General features: G+C 36.2%; 1 protein-coding gene across 3 annotated transcripts in view; it reads left to right on the plus strand.

Annotated features, from left to right (window-relative positions):
- The window catches only part of mei-W68 (meiotic W68), a 152749-nt gene that overhangs the window by 110728 nt on the left and 17378 nt on the right, over window positions 1-24643 (plus strand). For all 3 annotated transcript variants that reach the window (XM_089248442.1, XM_089248440.1, XM_089248441.1), the window contains 4 exons: window positions 12191-12290; window positions 16225-16262; window positions 17662-17738; window positions 21706-21817. In XM_089248442.1, coding sequence (XP_089104568.1) covers window positions 12191-12290; window positions 16225-16262; window positions 17662-17738; window positions 21706-21817 — 327 coding nt within the window. The remainder of the gene's footprint in view (window positions 1-12190; window positions 12291-16224; window positions 16263-17661; window positions 17739-21705; window positions 21818-24643) is intronic.

Raw genomic sequence — 24643 nt, forward strand, 5'->3', positions numbered from 1 at the left:
ATGTGATGAAACATTACTACTACTAAGCCAGACATACACCTTGTCCATATTCTTCTGCAAAACTTCTAACAAATTGGTACATATTGGAATATGTGTGTATGTATAGTGAACTTTCTATGAAGTTTGTTTCTGTGTAATGCTTGTTATGTGCAGTGCTGCCATCTGCAATCATTTTTTAAACTATGAGTTTTACTCAAGTCATAGTCAGTGAAGTGTAATGAAAGAATAATTGTAATGTATAGGCCTGTTGCTCTCTGCGGGGAGATCAGCTCACATTCGTGCCTTTTAAATGGGAACCGCAGAAAACCAACTTCAGCTGACCACCACTGCAGTGACAGTGGGGTTTGAACCAGCACCTCATAAAGATAGAATGCCTCTACATGGGTTGCCATAAACGTCATTCAGACTACCTAGCAAGTTTGCCACATTTTGAAACACAGCATCCTATTTCGTTTCTTCTTTTGGTGTAGAATCTTCCTGATTTGCTCACGAATGCCGCATAGTGATTGAATGTGGGGCATAGAAATTGCCAATTTTGAGTCTGATCTTTTTTTCCCGTACAATGATGATACTGGAATGAGCAGGGAATTTTTTCTCTTGAATATTCTGTGGGAAAATGGACTACTTACTGACGTCACAAGCAGAGTGCGGAGGCCTCCTATCTTTAGGAGGTGATGTTTGAACCCGGATCCTCTCGATGCGAGTGATGAACCATTACATCACCCATGGTGAAGTTTTTGCTGGCAACGTTTAACAACAGATACATTTAATTGCACTTGCATCCGACATCCACCGTTGGAGTAATGGTTATAGTACAAGACTCTCGTACCGAAGGTTGTGCGTTCGATTCAGTCTGAAACCCATCAAAGTTTTTTTCCCATTATTCCATCTTTGCTCTCATTTACTAATTTACTAAAAAAAATGTTTCCATTTTTGTTTCTGATTTAATCAAATGTTGTTCGCGTGGATTGAGAAGACAATAATAATGACTCGCAAATCGAGCGCCCAGCTATCATTTACTGATTCAATAAAAAAATTTCATTTTTCGTTAATGAACTTGAGTTTTGCCCAAAACTTTGCCTCGAGTGATGTCTTGCTAGCCTTTTTGCTCACAGTAACCAATCACTGGCATGCTAATACTTCCTGTGTTAGTAAAAAGTAGGGATTGTAATTACGCCACCCAGGTGGGCCCATGCATTAAGACTGCACTGAGAAGGGGTTGTTTTTTCTCTCTGCAGATTTTTTTTAACCTTGGGGATTTCGGCTTTAATCTCAACGATAATGCACAATTCTTGAAGTTTTGGCTGAGTATCCCTGAGTTTAAAAAAAGAATATCCATAGTGAAAAGAAGCAACCTGTACATTTGTGCATACAGGGTCTAAAAGCATTATGAATAATCGCCCGTTAAAGTGATAATGTTGCAAAATTTTTTGAACTTACTGAGACGATTGGTGATTATGTTTTACAGATATGCTTTACTGATACAACACATCTACTGTAAGAAACATTTAATTCTATATCATCAGCTTCGAAAAACCTTATTTCAAATGTACATAGATACATATCCAAAATTTCTTATTTGAAATGGATTTACCACTGCCCCCTCTTTGTTTTAGATATGTGAGGTACTACTTTATTTTCATATTTCCATGGAAGTCCCAATTAACCTATTCTACTGCTATAGCCTGTGGATTATACGTTAAAAAAATTATTGTGAAATAAAAACAAAACGTCAGAAATTATTTTCTTAGTGTGGATCAAACCTGCATGACAAGTTTTAATTTTGAAGCGGCTTTAGTGTGGATAAACCACTGCATCCTATCTACAACTTTTTTTACTGAGAGAGGTTTCATTAGTTATAATTAGGTTAAAAATTTAATTACAAAAACATATACTTTTTAAATATTTATAGATGTGGTAGATGCCAGTACAAAAATTGACATTCTCTCTACAAAACCGTGTTAAACACCCCCCCCCCCCTTAAGATCAATTTTATATTGATAAATGTAATTTTCTCATGTGGGTTTTATACCGCTGCAGACTTTTTTCCTCACACTAGCAAAGTTTGCATCTGTGGATTATAAGCAGCAAAATTTGATAAGTTTTGTTTAATTCTTATTCAAGATTAACGTCGAGGACTGAGGAAAACTGAAAGACTGACAGAAAAAACTGAATAACTTACCTTCAAAATGACTTTATTTAAGGTGATTAAAATTCTTACAACTTATAGAAAACTAATATAACGAAAATTAAAATCAAAAATTTTACTAGAATCACCAGATTTTCATTTCAATCAAATTTATATTGAGGTTTTTTGGCCCTTTTTAAAAGTCTGTTGGCATATCTTGTCAAGTAATCTTGACATTGATTTATTATGACTTTCCTGTATTTTTCAGTGACAGACTCCCCACTCCAAACCAGGGCTGTCACCAAAATATCCTTTCGAAAATGCTATCATCCCCTTCCCCCATTTAAGAATTTGAAGTGTCAACAGTTTCTCACGATACGTATATACTATTTTACGTATATACGTACACACATAATATACACTTTTGTTTTTTTAATTTGAACAACAATCTGTGGCCCAACCCCACATGAAAAGTCATAAAAAACGGGAAATAACAATTGTTTTACATTCCTATCTTCTGACTCAACAGACATAGCTGTATCCAGCTTCCTATAGTATTGGTTCTAAATCTATGATTATCAACCATCTCCACTTTTAAAGGGGAGATAACTCTTTTACAGTCAACTTCTTCACTTGTACAGAACAAACTGTTTTGAAAAAAGGAGTTCGATCCATGGTTCTATTCTTTCAAATTTGCTCAGCTAATCGTAACTTCTAACTGTACTTCTACATCTCCTTTTAAATAGCAACAAAGGACCACTCAATCTGCTCCTGGAAAATCTTGAATTTCTCTCTTTTTGAGATGTTATCTTTCCATTTCTTAAAACATGGTCATAAAAGCCACTCTAGTTCCCAATTTTTTTTCTTACCGTGGTGCCAATCCAAATGCGTTCCAATATGTTTTGTATTAAATATGCTTCCAATGTTTTCAAAATTTTTTACACTGTCTTAAATCCTAATACCTACGTTATGCCTACCTTACAGTTACAGTGCAGCTAGATTGGTTAAGTTCACACAATGATTCGTATTCCCAAATAATATATAACTTAGTGGAAAAACTGCATGTTTTAATAAACTGGCACACTATTTAATTAATAAATATATTTGGTGAGATCAGGGGCGTAGCCAAAAATTTCGTTCGGGGGGGGGGGGGACCACTTTCATTTTGGGGGTGGGGACGAAAGTGACAGAACAATGGATTTGGCCATCTTTTTCCCTTTTTTCGGTCATTTTCTCACATTTCGGGGGGGGGGAACCCCCTAATCCCCCCCCCCCTCGCTACGCCCTTGGGTAAGATTTTTCATCATTCTTCCATTTAATACCTTATTAAGGTGCGAAACAATGCTGTGAAGCATATTTTAGGGACAATGATCCCAATGGAATAAAGCAATATATATTTTGCGCTTCAAACTTTTTTTTAGTTTCTTCAGAAACAGAATTTGGTGGGGGGGGTCATGATTGTGGAATCTGATTTACAAAGCTGTTTAAAAAAAATCAAATTGAATTTACAACATATGTTCCTCATTAGTTTCTTAAAAGAGAAAAGATATATATTTTTTTTTTTAGAGTCATTTCCTTACGAAGACCTCCTAGACAGTATCTCTGTCTAGGAGCCTCATAGGAGGCTTTACTGTTATTCACTGGGTATCTCTGGAACAAGATCCATGAAACTCTTAAAAGATGTTAGTTGTGTATGTAAGGTTTGTTATACACTTTCCTAGTCCGCGCACACATGTGTTGTTTTCAGGGGTGGCTCGACGCAAAATCTCTACCCGAGCAGGACCTATTTTTGGGCCCCCCGACTTCCCCCAATTAAAAAAACAAAACAACAAACAAAAAAAAAACAGTTTGTTTCAATCGCTTCATTTTGATATGTTCAAAGGAACTTCGATATTTTGTCATAACATATCATGTTGATTTTTCATTTGAGTCTTCTTCAAAAATCTCCTTCAGGGGTAAATGAAAAGAGCTCAAGAGAGAGGGAGAGAAAAAAAACTTGCTCTCGTAAGCAGAAAAATTGGGTGACCCAGGGAGATTCTTCTATTCTTTTTTTTACAGCACAATGACAGAGAAAAGGTTGTGTTTTCCCCCTAAAATCTCCTGCAGGGAGAAAAGAAATGAAATGAAAAGAGCTCAAGTCTATGTGTATTTTAATCTAAAATTTCTTTTCGAAATATAACTAATACATTCAAACTTCCAATTTTTTTTTCATCTCGGTCATTTTTAATGTATGTATATTTTATACTTATTTTTTTAAATATGTATCTTAACGATATTTTTCAAGTAATGTATATCTAACGTGTTTCGGCACCCCTTCTCATTTGGCGCCCGGTGCAGTTGCACCGGTCGCACTGCCCCATATATAGCACTTGCTATAATAATGCAAAACTCTAATAATAATGCTAAGCCTGCACTGCTTGCGACATCTTCCAGACACCATGACTTATTTCATGTACTGCTTTTTTAATCAAATTAAATGTTTAAAAAAAAAATTCTTCATGTTAATTATAGACTTCTGCATGCTGTCTGCTGCGGTTTTTTGGAGAGAAGTTGGTGTTAAAATGCATATTTTTTGAAATGACTTCACTTTTTTTCTTTTTAAAAGGTAGTATATGTATGCAAGTAGATTCAAGTAGAAATAATAAATTTTTCTATAACAGAATAACAACAACCCCTGCCAGTTCTTAGGATTTGATTATTAGTGATACCAGGGTTGTCGTGATTTTAAAAAAGTCACTGATTTAAATCAATTTATTTCAGATAGGAAAAATTATCTGTTGTAATTGAATAAAATAATTTATGCAGCTCTAAACTGATTTAAATTTTTATTAAATTATTTTAAATATCAATTAATTTAAATATATTTTCAAATATTTTTATAATATACATATATATATATATATATATATTAATATGTACATCAAATATCAGACATACCATAGTCGTACCAATTTAGCTGATAAATGGTTACCCAAGATTTACAATGATGAAGTTAGAGAATGTAAAATTGACTTAGAAAATCGAATTACATGGCAATGGATGGATATACATAATAAATAAATTCTGTGTTATCAAACAGTGTGGTAAAGCCATCAATGTTGATACTATTGACACATCCGGCTTATCACATGCTGGAAATTATTTAGCAAATGTAGTTTTTAGTTCAGTGAAGTCAACAGAAGAGAAAACTTCTAATGTAACATATCAAGTTTTGTTACTGCAAGTATGGTTTCTTCCAGAAAGACTCTGGATAAAAAGCCTGGCTTTTCGGGACTTACATATTGGTGCAGTGCCCACATTTTAAACTTTTTAGCCGACAATTTGGTTAAAACTGATGTAACAAAGTATGTTACAAGTATATTTAGATACTTCCACAATCATTTCTAAAAGCATGGTATTATATGTAAGGTGGAAGTGCAGAGGTATGATGGAATACTTATTATGATTCTCTTGAATCTTTTGTTAAAAATTCGTCAGTTGTTACCAAAGTTTGTAAAGAGCACAGTTCTCACAGATAGTAACATCTCTTGTGAAATCTTAAATATTGATTCAAAAAGAAATGTCAAGGACATAATTGTAATTCTGAAGATAATAGTTTTATTATATAAATAGAAGATTTTATACAAAGGAACACACGCACACAATTGCTCCATAGCTGAATGTGTATTGGCATGGAAAAAGCTGCAGTTGAAGATGAAAGCATCAACATCAAACAATAAAAAGGTTTTGTCATCAGAGTATAAAAATAGATATGAACAATCATTAACAAATGCACACTTTGCTGCATTTATTCTAAGCTCATCAGTGTTAACTTATAATAGGGAATTAATGTCACAAAAGAAGAGAGAAATAAGGGTCTTGAATTAATCAAACAGAAATGTGACTCTGGTTTTTGGAAAAGTTGGAACTATTTTCATGCTAAAAAAATTTTTTTTCACCCTAAGGTTGTTCATACAATGTCGGATTTTGAGTGGTGGAATAGTTTTTATAATGTTTTGGGTGAAGATACAATTACAGAGAGCGATATGTAATTTGTAAACACACTAACTACAGCCAAACTCATTGATGACTGTGTTGAAAGGATTTTTTCAAGGTGCAGTTCATTCCAAATAGCGAAACAGATTAAGAGTAGACAAAGCATTCAAAATAGTGTTTCTAATGAAACAAATTGACAATTATATATTCACACTGGGTAAAATTATCTAATACTTGATGTAAGATATCTATATTCAAGAAGTGTTTCTTTCCCCCTTTTCTTAATAAAATGTTATAAAATATTTCACAAGTATATGATTCTTTATCTTTAGTTTGAAAATATTTTTTAAATAGTCATTATTTTTGCAAGTTAAAATTTCTTTAATTTTATATTCTTTAAAGAAAGCATAGATTAATGACTAGTGTGTAAGTATATAAGCATAATATATGTTGTTTATTTTGTTTAAAAAAATCAATAAAATAAAAAAAATCTGATTTAAATCAAATAAATCTATTTTTTTTTTTTTAAATCAACAACCCTGAGTGATACAAATAATCACTAAAAATTTTGCATGTACGGATTAAAAGGTGATTTTTCTTCTCAAAGTAGCAAAATTTGCAAGTGCTGATTGTAGGCAGGATTTTAGGGCATTGATGAATTATAATGGTGCCATGTATCTTTAGTTTGAGTTATTATAATTTCAATTGGTACGTACACATTCACTTTTACTTTTGGTGTTGAGCAAAGCGCAATTTTGTATCTGCCAGACAGGCCCCACACAACTCTCCATGTTTCAATAATTTTGACACACAGCCAGGGACAAACCTAACTATTTTGCTGCCTTCTACAAAAGCAGCTTTGCAGCCCTCTAAAATTGATTTTCCCCATTATTCGTGGGCAGGATACCTAAGGTGCGGGCTAGATTGGCACCAGCAAGGCCGTCTTAAGAGTATCGAAGTGATATTTTTGAGGCCTTATCTAGAAATGCTTGTCTGGAGCAATGTACACACTTACTCTTGAAAATTATAACCGGATCTCATTTTTATGAGGGCCCCTCTGCTCTAGACTCCCCCAGCTGGCACTGCACAATGGCACAAATGGTTTTGTAGTAATGAGAGGGGCATTCAGCAATACATTTTGACAATAGTTCCCGCTGCCCAGCAAAAATGTTACAGGTGTGTCTCCAGGGACACTGCTCTGCAGTATCTATCTATCGAAAAAAATTATCTTGAAAAAGCCATGCCCCTTCCCCATAATTCACTGGTATCTCTATGAATTTTTTTTCCGTCATGCCCCATGTCTTGTATCACCTGCTTATATTGATTCATTGAGACAGAGCAGCGGGTCATGTTCTGGGTGGGAAAAGGAGGTATCTCTGTGAAGCAAATGATTCATTTCTAAAAACATGTTCTATACAAAGGTTCATTTACTTTCATTGTCTACTAGTAGGAAAAGCTTGAAAAGAAGCCCATTAATGAGAATTTAACATGGAATGTAGCACATATAGCAAATCTAAACCAAATATACAGTTGATCCCACTTATTATGTTCCCATTTAGAACATTTTTCCACTTAGTACAACTGATTTTCATGATTCTAACTTTAAGTAATTCTTATTAAGATTTCCAGTTTGAAGTGTTTTCCTGCTTACAACATTTTTTATGACAGTTTTTTGAAAAGTGCTATATGCAGGATCCACTATAATCAAAAGTTAGAGACACACTAATGCACACATTTATATATTTACTAATAAATCAGTCTACTTGTATATACACTCATGTTCATGAATTAAGGATAATTCAGAATCACACGGAAATCAAAATCTAAAGTAAAAATTTCACCTGTAGAATTATCACACGCATCCGCAAGAGTGATATGCAGATTTCAGGAAGCCACCAGATGATGCCGATAGTATGTCACAATGACAAGAGTGTAAGAGGGGGTATATAAGGAATGGCGGCAAAGAAGTAAAATTGTTCACTAGAGTTCTGTAAGGCGCTCAGTGCCATAAGCGAATAGTTATGACACAGAGGACGCATGTGGATGATTTTTTACGTGGTAGAATTATCGGCCGCTTGGAATGTGGCCGTACTCAGATGGAAGTATCCGAGGAACTTGGAATTGCCCAAAGTGTCATCTCTAGGCTTTGGCAACGATTCCAAGATAACAGAAATGCCAGTAGACGTTACAGTACAGGTCGCCCCCGAGTTACAACGCTGAATGAAGACCGGTATTTGGCAGTAACTGCCAAAAGAAGCAGATGGAGCACAGCATCCGACCTGTCTCGTCAGCTATCTGCAGCCACAGGTACCACGGTTTCAAAGCAAACCGTGTACAGACATTTGGGAGATATTGGTCTATATGCTCGCAGGCCTGTCAGATGTGTTCCGCTCACGGCAACGATTAGCCTGGAGTAGAGAACATGCAATGTGGACATCGTCACAGTGGGCTTGTGTGATGTTTTCCGACGAGTCCAGGTTTAGCTTGCAGTCTGATTCACGTCGGACTTTCATATGGAGAACGCCAGGTACCCGTTACCACCAAGACAACATCATTGAACGACACCGTTACGGTGGTGCAGCATTGCTCGTTTGGGGTGGAATTATACTGGGTTCCAGAACAGATCTGCATGTTCAAACCGGAACCATGAAAGCCCAAATTTATCGGGACATCATTCTGGAACAATATGTACGTTTGTTTAGGGGTGCCATGGGCGCAGAATTTGTGTTTATGGATGACAACGTTCGTCCTCACCGAGCAAACACAGTAAACGAATGCCTTGAATCTGAGGATATAACCCGTATGAAATGGCCAGCATTCTCACCTGACTTGAATCCGATAGAGCATGTGTGGGACATGCTTGGCCGACGAGTTGCAGCCCGTCAACCACTTCCTACATGTGTACCGGAACTTCAGAGAGCATTGCTTGCTGAGTGGAGTGATCTTCCCCAAGATCAGATCGATAATTTGATACTCAGCATGCCTAGGCGTTGTACGGACTGTATTTTATCGCATGGGAGACATACAATGTATTAACCATCATACCAACCATGTAATAGTAAGTTTTTGTAAAGGAGATATTTTTTAAAATTGCTCTAGGGAGCAAAAATCATAGTTTTTATGAATGGTATCATACATACTCCATCGTTTTTGTTCTTTATCTTTTGTTTAATAAGTTGGCTTTATGAATAAGTAACGTTTGTTTTGTTTCTGAACTTTTATTTGCCGGAGCTGGCACTATCCTTAATTTATGGACATGAGTGTAAATTCCCTTCTGATTGATTTTTCATTTTTAAAAAAAAATCATAGCTCTTTGAATAATATCTTCTGATTTGAATTTAAAAAGCAAATGGGATTTTTTCTCCCTCTCTCTCTCTCTCTCAGTACACACTCGCTCAGACTTCCGATTCTCTCTATTCATACACGAGCAAGGATTTCATACCAATCATTGTGAAGCGATATCCTGGTAGAATGATTTTATTTTCTCTCCCTGTTGGTCCACCACTCCTCTGTCGCCGTTTAACTGCCACATATTTTCACACCTGAATATGGGAGCTATGTCTGATTTGTGTTGGTGAAACTCAAGTGTGTTTGTGTGCCCAGCATTCAGTGTGTTTTGTGATCAGTAGGTGGTGCCATCTATCTAGGGCTGCAACTAGATACTTTCTCAATTGAGGCAAGCACATATTTTGGCATCCCATGTAATGTAGAAGAAGCAGTTATAAAGGGTGAATTCGGCACCCCCATCTAGTGCAGAGCCCGTGGGAGGGGGGGGGAAGAAGAGGAACTAGACCCACCTGCTCTCCCCCAACCCTAGTTGCAGCCCTGAATCTATCCTCAAAATAGGTTTTTAATGGATTTCAAATTTAATGTATACATATTTGTGTTGTAAGTCAGTTTGATTTTCTCATGGTGACCAGAGCTTTTTTCAAAGGAATAGCCAACTCAAAATTATTGGAAAACCTTAGAAAATCATATTTTTAGCCGATTACCACTACTCAATCGCAGGTTCCAAACCCGGAGTTTCATCAAAGGCAGAATCGGGAGGGGGGTGGGGGAAATGAAAAATTAAAAATATTTTTGTAGAAAACTAAAATATTGGAGAAAATAGTCTTTTATACTATGTTAATTTAAAATTCTTTTTGAGCGTTAATGATCCACAATTTCTGTGGAAGAAATCCTTCTCTTAAAGCTGATTCTGCGTACACACCAGTTATTTTCGAGATGCGAAATGGTGACTACCACACAGGGGCGTAGCCAGAAATTTCGTTCGGGTGGGGGGACCTTTCATTTTGGGGGTAGACCAAAGTGACAGAACAATGGATTTGGCCATCTTTTTCCCTTTTTTCGGTCATTTTCTCACATTTCGGGGGGGGGGGGGACCAGACCCCCAAGTCCCCCCCCCCCCCCCCCCCCCCCCCCCCCCGCTACGCCCTTGCTACCACATGCAGCTAGATGACAAAACTGTGAATATTCAAGGTAGAGTTTTTACAGATTATTTTTTTTTGAACGATTTCAAAAAATGTTTCACAAGCCCACGTAATTTCCGATATTTAACCGGAGGGCAGAAAATCCATAGGGGAGTAAAAACTCTGAAATTCTCTGAAAATTCCGTGCACGGCCCGTCATTAAGTGAAACAAAATATCTTCAATAACCTTGGTGTAGATCAATACAGTACAGTATACGAAGTAGTAAAATCACTTTTTTAAGGTCGCACACGATTGTGATAAGACTGAATAAAAGGAAGGGAAAAAAAATTTCATCTTGGAACTAGCGAAGAACGTATCCCGGAAGACGCGTGAACCAAATTTTTATGTGTCCTTTCCCAAAATTTTGGATATTTGACACATTATAGCTTAGTTTCCCAACCTTTTTTGTCCCATCGCCTCTCTTCAGAATTTTTTTTTCTCGCGTTGCCCCCTAACGCAATCTAACCTATGGGATCCTATGTTATACTCGTAGCTTCTACCCAGGGGCATTAACGCCCACGTTTGGAATCACTGCGTTTGTAGCATGTCAATGGCATATCTGATCTATATGCAGGGAACCATATTGGAAGGGCTGTCAGGGATGCTAGAAAACCGAGCTTCTACCCAGGACCGCAACTATATACTCTTTTAACCAAAGAAAGTGCACATTTACATTTTACCCCCCCCCCCCTTATAATTTCTTATGAATTTTAATAATCCATTGAAGGAAGAATTGAGCACTACCTCCTTTCTAACTCTCGACTCATTGGAGGGGGGGGGGAATGGTCAGTTGATATCCTAGTTCTGAGGGTTGAATGTATGAATATTAAGGGTTCCCTGTCTTGGGCAGATAAACTATTTAAAACAGTTTAAACTTTTACGTACATACTTTAGAAGTTAAATTCAAAAATAATCATAGTATTCTCATCCCGTTTTTTGGCCCCTCCTAAAATACAGTAGCCTGGTGCGGCCGCATCCTTCGCACCTGCTCAAGTCCAGCCCTGCACACAACCAATTTTCATCTTAATTGGTTTTCACCAACAAAATGTTCCCCCTCACAAACAGAATCGCCATGGTATTTTGCATAGCGTCAGGAACAAATAAATATTTTTAGGTGTATTCTAGCCACAAAGTAAAATATGAAAAATAATCAGCAAAAATTTAAGACTTGAAATGTCATTTCTTTCTCATAAAATAAAAATCTTTGAAATATAAAAATATTGAAGCAGTTAAGGGATCATTCAAAAATACCATCAGCAGATTTTTAGCCATTTTTGATCCCCCTCATCCATATAAAATTTACAGTGTTTCTGGTGATGGAGTATGGTAGTTAGCCATGAAAAATTCAAAATGGAAGGTAAATCCACGCACAATGCATGCAGTTTTGTATTGAATGAATGATTCTTTGCAGTTAAAAGTTTTTTATGGATTAAATTAAAATTCCACTGTATTTAATATTTTCTTCATAGGCACTCATAATATGGTTTGTGGTGAGTGTATAAATTACATAACTTTGTACACCTAATTTTGCTTTCTAGCTAAGATTCATTATACTTCTAAGTAGCTTAAGCAGTAGAAGATTTTATTCAAAGAAAATACAACTTTTTTCCTTTTAAGGGCAAAGGCTTTCCTGATGTGAACACTCGTAGCATGGTGCATAAATTATATAACTTCTTGCACATACCAGTTTTAGCTTTAGTCGATGCAGATCCTTATGGTGAGCTCCAATTGCAGCATTATTTACAATTTTTCTCTAATGCATTTATATAAGTACTTATTTCTACCATTCAAAAATATGGTTTTAATAATTAATAAAATAAATCAGTTCTCTATATATGGAGTAAATGAAAAAATAAATTTATTTCAATGTAGCCTTGAAAGTCAATTTTTATGTAATGACAACACCCGGGAAGAACGTGTTCGATCAACACTAGTGGAAAATAAGTGTTCAATCACACACTCTGATTTTACAAAACATGTTGGCTCAAAATATGTAAATGATAAATTGAATAATGTTTGGGCAGAAGCAGGGTAACCAGACAATGCATAAAAAAATTATGGAATAGGTTTTTTTCATCAATATAACTCTTCTGAAGCACTAAGATGGCTCCAGGGCCGCAACTGGATGTTTCGTCACCTGGGGCAAGTGCACAGTTTTGTGTGTCCCTGTAATGTTGAAGGAGAGGTTTGAGCATAAAATTTGCACCCCTCTGATCCAGCGCCCAAGACACGAGACCCACATCCCCCCCCCTCCAGTTGCGGCCCTGGATGGCTCCCAGAACATATCTTTCTGGGAGCCTCAGAAAAATGACAAATAGTTAAACTTTATGAAACGTTTTTGGTAGGGCCTCAGAAAAATCACTTGGCCCGGGAGAGACACCAGTTTGAGAACCAACTTGAATAGGGTAACAAGCTTACAGTCTAGGCCGACGATAGAGCAAATAACAAGCGTATAATATCAGACTTCAAAATATGAAATATGTAAATAGAAATATGTGAAATTCATCCTCTGAAAGAGGCCTTGGTTGGTCCAATGTTCCCCTCCCATATCCTGCTGGCAGGGCCAAATTAACCATTAAGCATAATAAGCACATGATTAGGGCACCACAAAAATTAGCCAAAATGGTTTTTTTTTTTTAATGTATAATTTTTTTTCCAGCATCCGGCAGAAAATCCTAAAATTTTTGATTGATTGTAAAGTTGAAGACATTCATCAAAATGATGGCACCAATACAGAAAAACTGATAAGATTGCTAACTAAAGATTACATTAAGGCTGAGTTTTTGGAATGAGATTTCGTGCAATTTTTATAAAGTTAGCTTGAGCTATTTTAACAGCATCATTCGTTGCCCGTCTCAGCCACCTCGTTGGGCATTTTGCCTGTTGTCACGTTGTATTTGTATTTGACGAACTGATTTTTCTGAGGGGGGGGGGGGGGCTCTCTATCATCTAAATATTTCTGCCTTTTAATTTGCATAGTAACTCTCGCAAATTGTAAGCAGATCTACTTGTCGCGAGGTCCTTGGACTGTGTCCAAGTGAGACTCTCACATAAATAGAACAAATCACTATCATTCCAAACCAATATGACAAATATAGGGTGAGCATAAAGTCAGTAGGAACTTTCAAAATGCATGAAAACTGGAAAAATAACCGAAATAAAAATGGTTTGCAGGGTTACCATCGCCAGGTCACAGGAATTTTTTTAAGACAGGAAAAACCTCAAAAATAGCCGATAGGTGGCGCTAACGTACACAAGTCAAAGAAAAGTGTATCGATCTGTAACAATAGTTGGGAACCCTTGGGAAATTCGCCAAACCTGCCTCTATCTCTTAAATTTGAAACATGTTTATATACAAGATTCATCGAAAGACTGGTTATTTGTGGAGATGAAGATTACAAGGAAGAAAATTCATCACTGCCCCCCACGGGGACTCGAACCCCGGTCTCTCGCTTGCCGGACGAGTGCTCTACCATCTAAGCTATGGAAGCAGATAGAATGTTTCAACCTGGGAGCATATATATATGTTGAAAGGCACCGTACATGGACGGTGTCAACAATCAACTAATAGCTCGTGAATGACAAAGGCCAACCAGATGGCCATATGCATATAGAAACGTCCTCTCCACTTGTCAATACAAGATTCATCGAAAATGAAATTCCTTGTAATCTTCATCTCCACAAATAACCAGTCTTTCGATGAATCTTGTATTGACAAGTGGAGAGGACGTTTCTATATGTTTATATAGTTGTAATTGTATAATTTTTAATAGAATTTGTTGTTTTCTATGCACGGTTGATTTAATTAGTCTGTGATATTTTCATTGCTCATAGTCCGGAAAAATGTGTGATCCTGATCACATCGCCATTTTAAATTGTTGTTGCTATTTTTATTTTGTGAAAGTTCCTATAAAAAAATCTATTGTCATTTATTTATGTAAATTAGATGTATTTTCCTATTGGTTGTGCTCTGATGTGTATTTTTCTGAGATAGTCGGCCCCAGGAGTTGGATCGTTCCGTACTTCCTTTATAGGTATAAATACCCGGAGTCACTTCGCATTAGCTCGCATTCATCCTCACTTTCAACTCAGAATACATCACTTTAGGTGGAGGTGATCGTCTTTGGGTGAGTCATCCAAACTATGAAATAACTCCTCTCACTGGTGTTTTGTCACGACTCAGGTTAATAACGCCTGTTCAAGCTTACGAAATAAGTGGCGTGTTTCTTCCATCATTAACGAGATCCAACAGACTGTTGGAAACGTTCACATTATTTTGATTTTGATAAAGCGTTCATTTTTAAAAAAGCAACACACAATTCCGAATCGAATTTTCTCGATGGATACTTCATCAGAACATGCCAGAATTTCCTCGTTAATGATGGAAGAAACAAGCCACCTATTTCGTGAGCTTGGACAGGCTTTATTGGCCTTAGTCGTGACAAAACTTTCAACACTTTGCAACAGATAGCTCCCCAATTCGCATCCAAAGACCACTCGGACTCAGCAAATACAAAGGCGAACTCTTCGGATGACCAGACGTAAACATCACCCCTCCACGACTCGTTCATGTGAATTCTGACCACAAGGTCTTGATGACGGCTCTCCATTGAAGAGCCAAAACACGTCGACCTTTCGACCAATTGAATTTATTTGTCTTGAAAACGTGGCAATTTTTGTATAAAAAAACAAATAATCAACAAATGTTTTCAGAATTGGTGAAGAAATGGGATCTCAGAATTAATAAAAAGTTTCCATTATTTGGGACCTCTGTATCTACTCCTATTGGGCAAAATGTTGAGGCATCACTGCTCATTACATCAAGTCCTTGTGAATCTGGATTCAATTTTACAATTATAAATACTGCAGTTTGACTTGATGTAGTGGCCTGCAGGCTTCATCGTAATTTTTATTTTGGCCTGTGATGTCTGAAAAGTTGAAGACCCATAGTTTTTCAACTAGTGTGCAGCAAGAGAACCATGGGTGTGCTGCGGATAATTTTAAAGGACATTAACTAAATTATTTTCTAAAGAAGTACAAACATAATGAATTTAAATTTTATCACAAAAAGTGTGCAAACCAAAAGTCAAGTATAATACTGTGCTACTGCTTAATTCAGAGGCAAACCATTCTAAACTTAATATTGGAGATATGTTTCTCCTCAGTTGCAATTAAAATAAAAAAAATAAGTGAGCAATGTGAAGAAATTCATGTGATGAAATTTTTTAAAAATTCAAGTTGAAAGCTCTAGCTTTGTGTTTGCTATGTATTAAATTTACATATTCATGTATGCACCAGTTTTGTATTTTTCAAATTTAAAATGCTATCAAGAATGTGACTAACTGAAAATGATAGAATATACTTTCTCCAAAATTACTATTAGAAAAAAAAAGACAAAAGGAGCATTTCTCTGAGTAAAGAACTTTTGCTGGTACATGTTCATTTCTCTCATTCCCTAATAAGTCTAATTTGGAGAGATGGTAATGCACTTGTATTAACAGGATCTTTGCCTCAGGAAACTGTTTTCATTGATGATGTCCAAGAAGGCCTGATATGTTAAAAAATATTAGTTTTACATTATAAGTTTAAAAAAATTTGTCTTAATAAATTCAGATATATGTAAAAAAATTTATAAAAACTTTTTTTTACAGGAATAGAAATTCTCAGCATTTATGCATTTGGATCTATGGTAAGGCTCCAAGGTTTTTTCAACTCCATTGACTCTATTGAAGTTTTTAATGTACACAGAGTGTCTCGTGTGCGAGATTTATTGAGCTATGTTATGAAGTTACACTTGTTGAGGTAGGGAAGCAGTGATCAGGTATAGGAAATATCCAATAAAATAAATCATTTAACTCACTAATAACCCTAATACAGGTTCAGAGTGGGAAATACACATGCTGATAAGTAACATAAAATGAATCATCCATAATTTAAAGCCTAGCAGGAAACGGAAGAAGAAAACTTCATATGCAAATCAAAGTTCATGACGTCAAAAACCAGAAAAAGGAGATAAGGGCAGAAATCGGGATGTTGCAGAAACGTCTGTTTTACTGCCGTAACTGTGAAATTCGATTGCGCATTATTGTTTTTTGAGACAAGGTGACTTGAAGATGTATCAACACCGTGATTTACCGGAATCCATGGCATGGCGTGTTATAGGCAGACTGGAATCCGGGCAAACACAATGTAGTGTCGCGGACGCTGTTGGAGTCGCCAGAAGTGTTGTTGCAAGGCTGTGGAATCAATTCCAAGAAACAGGAAATGTTAGACGTCGACCAGGGCAAGGTCGGCCACGCGCCACTACAGCAGCTGATGACCGGTATGTACGGTTAACAGCCCGTCGAAACAGAACAGAGAATGCTACGCAGCCGCAAAGACAGTTGCTCTTGGCAACAGGACGAAGGGTGTCCAGTCAAACAGTACGTAATCGGCTTCACGAGGGAGGGCTCTATGCACGTAGGCCAATGGTCTGCATTCCGTTGACCCCACGATCCGATCACTCTCTGCTATTACTACAAAGATTTTGACTGCTGGCTAATGCGACGATAAATCCAGGAAATAGACTAACTACAAATCCATTAGTGTAGCAATCTAGGACGCTCACTCAGCAAAGGAGAGAACGTGAGTTTGATTCCCTCAAGGCCAGTGGAATTTTCTATCCTGGATTTAACTCCACATCAAGCCAGCTGTCGAAACCTTGATAGTAATAGTGGAGAGTGGCATCATCTTTGAATAAGTCACCATGTGGTGGCAGTGTCAGAAATTGTGAACTTTGACCTGGCTGTCCATGTATGGCCCTGTTTTATGCAAGAGGATTTTAGTGGTCTAGGGCACTCGCCTGGCAAGTGAGAAAAAGTGGGTTTGACTCCCCACAAGGCCAGTTGCATTTTTTCCCCCCGTATTTATTATTTTATCATCAGCCAGCTGTACAAACCTTCGTTACAATGAAGTTCAGTTGGAAATTTTGAAATTGATTGAATCATAAAAATCAGTTTACCTGCATTGGTTTATCAACTAGGCTATCTAAGCTTCGGCACATGTTATGTACATATTCAATATATGTATTTTTCTTTCTTTCATTTCAGTCCATGGCCTTTGATGCAGACAATCTAACTGTTCCACAGATCCAATGGCTTGGCCTGTTGCCTTCTGATATACAATGGTAAAATGATTGATTTTTACAATTTTTTTAGATTGAGTGAAATTAAAAGAAATAGTAATTTAAACTGTCAGAGAGGTAAGTGGAACTTTTTTCATTAGTTCAAGTTCAACTTAGCACCTACATTAGAGAAGTCAATGAAACTTCTGGAAAATATGGGAACAGGTTTTTTGAATCATTAGGCCTATACAACAGTACTCTGACATTCTTCCATTAGTATTGTTAGCTGTTAGAAAGAGCATTAGAGTATCATGTGAGCTGCAAGAACATGAGTTAAAGATTCCATATGACTTAAGGAAGATGGATCATTAACAAGTCAACACAAAAGGATTCTAGAAGAAAATCAAGGTTACCATGCAAAGGAGACTAGTATTGAAGGCTTGAAATCTCTTGCTCAATGTGAACAAACCCCCACCCTTTTGTAGATGTTGAACTTTCACACTTCACAACCAAGGGAAGTAAAGATACAGAATCAACTTCATGAATGGCTAACTTGAACTTAGAAAGTGTCAAAATTAGCTAATATCAGTGTTGTGTCTGATGAGAGACTTGAAACGAGCCATATACTGACTACCTTGTCCTCGTTAATCTCAGCTGCAAACGAAAGGGTAATACAGAACTCAAGGGCAAAATGAAAACATGTTCAGGATAGAATAGGAGAAACCTTAATTAAGGAAATAGTTGAACTTTGGCTGCCACAAAATAAATATGCAAAAATTACATTAAACTCTCATAGCCAAAGAAAAAATTTCTTGAAGATCTGAGGCAAATCTATAACTATTCAAACTTTATGGAAGATGTCAGAAGGCTGTGTGTGTGGGGTGCTAGTTTATTATGAAGAGAACAAAAATCAATAATGCAAATTACCAGACAAGTGATTAATAAGGATTTATTATCTGTTGAATATCTTGAAAGAGCCTAAATAATGAATTTTTATACCTTTCCAGAAAATAAGGCCATAGATGAAATAAGAGATAAGTTGTATTTGAAGATCCTAATGAAGCCAAGATTTATAACCATAGAGTACATTGACAGTTATAAATTTAAAAGTAGAAAATGATTGTTTGATAAATGTGTTAAATAAAATTTCAATGCCCACTGATTATTTTCTTAAAATTTCATTATTATTTGGTATGACCATTTTACCCCATGCACTACTCACTTTACCCCACCCCATGGGGTAAAGTGGTCATAAAAGTGAGGTCTAAAAAGTTGCAGAAAAAAAACTGTTACACTCAAAAAATATTTTTGAAAAATGTGGTAATATACTCTCTAAGAATGTAATGTAAAATATCAGCCAAAAGATATCCTATTTTTGAAAAAGTCATATGGTTATACCTCTTCAAAGATGTAAACACACCTTTTTATGACCATTTTACCCCACCTGACCCTATATTTTTAGAGCTAGTGCTTTAACCGCATTTTCTTTCGCCCCCTTTTCAAGATTAACTATATTTTAATCAAGTGCTGATTCCATTTGCCTTCGCAAAGAGGCAATTGGAACCTGACGCTGATTGTACCTTAAAATCATTCATAAAATGATTATTCATAAATGAAAGAAGTTTAAACAAACAAAAATTTATTCATACCATAAAAAGCCTAAACATTTTATTGTTTTGGTATAAAAAAGCTAATTTACAACTTTTGTACACAAAAAAATTCAATGTGAATTAATAACTTTGGAATGTAGAAAACTCACAATGTAAAAGTACCCCTCCCCGTAAATATTATCAGACATTATATGAGATAAATCGGAAGGAAAATGCAAAATTTGCAAAAATGCAGGGGAATATAGAGTGAGAATAAATGCATTGAGTTTCACTTGCCTGAGCACAGTGAAAACGAATTGGGTTCCACTTGCCATAACACAGTGAAAATGTGGGGAAAGTAACCTCTTAATTTTTACTTTGTATAATTAAAATAACAGTTAAAATAATTAGAAAGGAAGGAATTGTACAAAGAATTTCTGGTTTGAATGGTAATTTTTGAAAGGGTGCTTTCACAAAAGTGACTTATTAAGCCGAGTGGGTGACGTATTATCATGAGTTTAATAACATTAGAACCCCATAGAGAACAATTGAGATTTCCGAAAAGTGACATGGTAAGCGGAGTGATGCATTACCCGGGTGACGCACTATCGAGGTTTGACTGTATATGACTTTTAGTTCATATAATTGAACGTTTAATTGTGCTGTGGTATTTTAAAAATATGACATTCATATTTGTTATGGGTATATTTTTTCAGCCACCTCGTTGGGCATTTTGCTTGTTGTGGCCTTGTATTAGTGTATTTGATTTTCACGATGTTTAACTAAGCTTAGTAAGCTGCTTCATTGCTTATTGATGATTTATGGTACAAGGGAAAAGTGAAAATTTCTCAGGCCTATATTTTTGATTATTTGTACAGTTTAAGTTCGAGTTCCATGAAATAATATTTCAGTTCATTTTTTTTTCATGATGATAACTATTATACAGTGTGTACATAAATGAATATCCCAACTTTGCAGGGCTATTGAAAGAAAACTAAACAAAGTATGAACTTGTTGTTCATCGGAAATCAAAAATAAGTTGAAGTTCATGAAGAGTGGAATAGATGGTGACATGAGGCTGTCAGACTGAACGCTGCGAGTTTAACGTATGCAATTCATTTCTCGCTAAGATGTTTACCGCGCTACATAAAGCATTCTGTGTGATTTGAATTTTCGAAAAGTGACTCAGTTACGACTGTGCAACGAGCATTTTGTAATGAATACGGAATTGCTCCACCGATTGTTGGAGTATCTTGCGTTGGTTTCTGAAATTTCTTGATGAAAGGTGCATTTGCAAAGGTAAAAGCTCTGGTTGCCCACGTGTGAGTGAAAAAAATATTGAATGTGTTCAAAACGCTTTAGCTAACAGTCCGAGCAAATCAACTCAACCTGCCAGCCAAGAACTGCCTGCCAAATGCTTGTTATGACGGTCTGGAAAGTGTTGCGGAGGAAATTACCATTCAAACCATACAAGTTGCAGCTAGTCCAAGCGCTTACTGAAAACGATAAAGTAAGAAAACAATTTTGTGAGTTCATACTTCATGAGCTTGATAACGACGAGTCCTTCCTATCCAAGATTATGTTCAGTGACGAAGCAACATTTCACATGAACGGTACAGTGAACCACCACAATGTGCCCATCTGAGGATCATCTGATCCACATGCCACCATTGAAGTGGAACGCGATTCACCAAAGGTGAATATGTTTTGTGCTATGTGGCATGAAAAAATCTTCAGCGCCTTCTTTTTCCATAAGAAGACTGTTAATGGGATTACTTATTTGGATATGTTAGAGATTTGGTTGTTGCCACAGTTAAAAGAAGAATCAGGTGATTTCATTCTACAGCAGGATGGTGCACCACCCCATTGGCACTTAGCTGTTCGTGGGTTTTTAAATGACAAATTGCCACACCGGTGGATTGCTCGCCCAAGACCTTGCTCTTCATCAATGGCCTCCTCACAGCCCTGACATCACTCCGTGCGATTTTTTTTTTCTGGGGCTACATCAAACATCAGGTGTTTGTTCCACCCCTACCAAATGATGTTGACAAACTTAAGACACGCATATCTGCAGCCTTTCAAACTGTCACACCAGACATGCTGAAAAGAGTGTGGGATAAGTTATTGTACCGCCTCATGTTACTAAAGGGACTCACACTGAACACTTATAACTGTGTCAAATTTAAACTTTTAACTGTTATTTTTGATTTCCAATGAACAACAAGTTTGTTCTTTGTTTAGATTGCTTTCAATAGCCCTACAAAGTTGGGATATTCATTTATGTACACACGGTATAGCGATCAGATTTTTTTAGCTGCCAATTTCGCTTATTGATCTTGAACCACTTATTTTTTTTTTAAGTCTCTTCCCCTTTCTCCCAACACTTATTTTCTTGCTCACATATCAGTATTTTGATATCACCCTTTTATTTTTTTCTCCAGCTTGAATCTTTCAGAAAATGATATTCTACATCTCACTGAGCATGACAAAAAACAAGCTGAACAACTTCTCATACGTCCGTATATGAAATTCAAATCTGAGTGGTACAAACAGGTAAATAGCTATAATAAAAAATTCTGACTTTTCTGACTTTTTTGCGTCGTTTTTAATACAGAAAATGATATTCAATGTACGGGAGTTGCATGGGGTAATGAGATGCTAATGATGCACTATAACATAGCAAATACCCGGGATTTCGGAAAAGGGGACACAAAAATTTGTTCACTCGTCCTGTGGGACACATTCTTTCCTAGTTCCAAGAAAAAAAAAAGAGAAAAAACTCTCGATTTTTCCCCATTTCTTTCCACAGTCCATCATGATCGTGGGACTTTGAAAAGTGTTTTTACTACTTAGTATACTGTAATGTAATGTATTGATATACACGCAGGTTGTTGAAGATATTCAGTTGCTTTCTTCAATCAGAGCTGTGTACAGAATTTCCAAATGTCAGAGTTTTAATTCCCCTGCAGATTTTCTCCCCCTCCAGTTACATAAGCGAAATTACGGTACTTCGCAGCTATTTGCAGGCATTCAAAACCCATTATTCTATACAGAGTAAATTCGCCCTGTCCCTACAAGAAGATAGATATTCTAAGGCAGAATTATGATTTTAAATTTTTAAGACCAGACATCAGAGATGCCTCTGTACTCTAATTTACAATTATTAATAATATAATAATAAAAATCCAAAAAATCTGGGTCCCTTTTGAGTGAAAGTGGGTTCCTTTCGAAAAAAATTATCTTGAAAAAAGTATGCTCCCCATTTCTCCATAATTCACTGGTATTTCTATGAATTTTTTCTGGCATGCCCAAAGGTCTTTCATCACCTGCTCATATCTCTTCATTGAGACAGAGCGACAGGCCATGTTCTGGGTAGGAGAAGGAGGTATCTTTGTGAATCAAATAATTTATTTCTAAAAACATGTTCTATCCAAAGGTTCATTTATTTTCATTGTCTACTAGTAGGGAAGTCCATTAACACTGAGAATGGAACATGTGGAATTTAGCACATGTAATAAATCTACCACTAATATACAGTCAATCCTGCTTATAACTTTCCCATTTAGAAATTTTTCCACTTGTTCTGACTTCTTTTCATTGTCCCAACTCTATAAATAATTCTCATTATGATTTCCTGTTTAATGTGTTTTCCTGCATACAATATTTTTTATGACATTTTTTTGAAAAACGTTATAAGCAGGATCCAGTCGGAGGCATGCATTTATATATTTCCTAATAAATCAATCTATAAATTTCCTTCTGATTGATTTTTTATTTCTTAAAAAAATCGTAGCTCTTTCAATAGTATGTTCTGATTTAAATTTAAAGCAAATGATATTCTCTTTCTCCCAGAACACTCTCAGACACTTCTCTTTTGATTCCCTATTCATATAAATCAGTGCGAAACGATTTCCTGGTAGAATGACTTTATTTTCCCTCCCTGATGGTTAACCACTTTGATATGTCCCCATTTAACTGCCACATATTTTCACACCCAAATATGGGAGCTATTGATGTCAGAACCTAGGGGCTGAGTCCCACCCCAAATAATTTCTGAAAAAACAATGCCATGCGCCTCACCCTTGCTCTCAGAAAATGAAAAATTAAAAAATTAGAGAAAATACAGTCTTATACTATGTTAATTTAAAATTCATTCTAAGCATAAATGACCCACAATTTCTATGGAAAAAATCCTTCTGCCCCTCCAAAATCAAATTCTGCGTACATACCAGTGGTTTTCGCAATGCAAAAAAGTGACTACCACACAGCAGCTAGATGACAAAACTGTTGGTATTCAAGGTAGAATTTTTACAGATAGATTTTTTTCTAAATGATCTCGCGTGGAAAATGTTTTATACACTGGTGAAAGAAATTAAGAGAATTTGCATATTTTATCGAATTTCATGAAAAGAACTGAACTGAATGTAAAACCACTGCTTTTAGACAAAAATGCAAATCTTGTACGTCAAATACCTAAACGTATACGTGTGTGTAGGCGGATTCAGTAGAGAAACAGGCTTTATAAGCGCGTGTAAGTTAAGGCGCATTTCGTTCGCTAGCACACCTCTGCAAATTTCTTGGTGTTATTTTGCAGCAATTGGTTAATTTCAAATTGTAACAGTAAAAATGAGTAACCACCAACGTTCAGATGATGGAATGAGGTGGCGAATTGTGGGGAGGCTAGAAGCAGGCCAATTTCAAGTCCAGGTTTATAGAGAGTTCAATTTAACGCCCAGCGTCGTGTGTAACTTATGGAAACAGTTCCAGGATACCGGATCCATCGAGAGAAAGCCTGGGCAAGGTCGTCCGAGAGCCACGATGGCCAGAGAAGATTGCCATTTGTCAATTACAGTGAGGCATAACAGGAGTGCTGCAGCTTCTCAGCTCTCTCGTGACTTGTATGCAGCCACAGGAACCCGTGTATCAAGGGTGACTGTTTCCAAAAGACTTGATGAGAGAGGGTTGTTTGGAAGAAGACCTGCTTGAGACCTACCTTCACTGATGAGTCCTGTTTCAGGCTAAGCACCGATTCTTGCTGTACATTCATATGGATAGAACCATCTGGGGAGGGCAATTGCCAGGGTTGGTAAAAAAACCGGTTTTTTTGGTTTAAACCAGGTTTTTTTATTTTAAATAGTATTAACATTAAAAACAATGAAATTTCTGAAAAATCATTCAAACTTCCAATAATTAACAAAAATAAAATGTTTATCAATGTAATTAACACTATTCCCATGCTAATTAATCAATAAATATTTTTAAAATTTAAAAAAAAAACCAACTTTTGCCATTTAATTATTTTTTGCTTAACTCAATGGATTACTGTGTGTTTGAAAATTCTTTTAATGTTATTAATCATATAATATATAAAGGTTTTTC

This window comes from Pholcus phalangioides, unplaced genomic scaffold (assembly GCF_987345545.1).
Source record: "Pholcus phalangioides strain wild (caught in Gottingen) unplaced genomic scaffold, Ppha-v1.0 ptg000020l_1, whole genome shotgun sequence".
Taxonomy (NCBI): Eukaryota; Metazoa; Arthropoda; class Arachnida; order Araneae; family Pholcidae; genus Pholcus; species Pholcus phalangioides.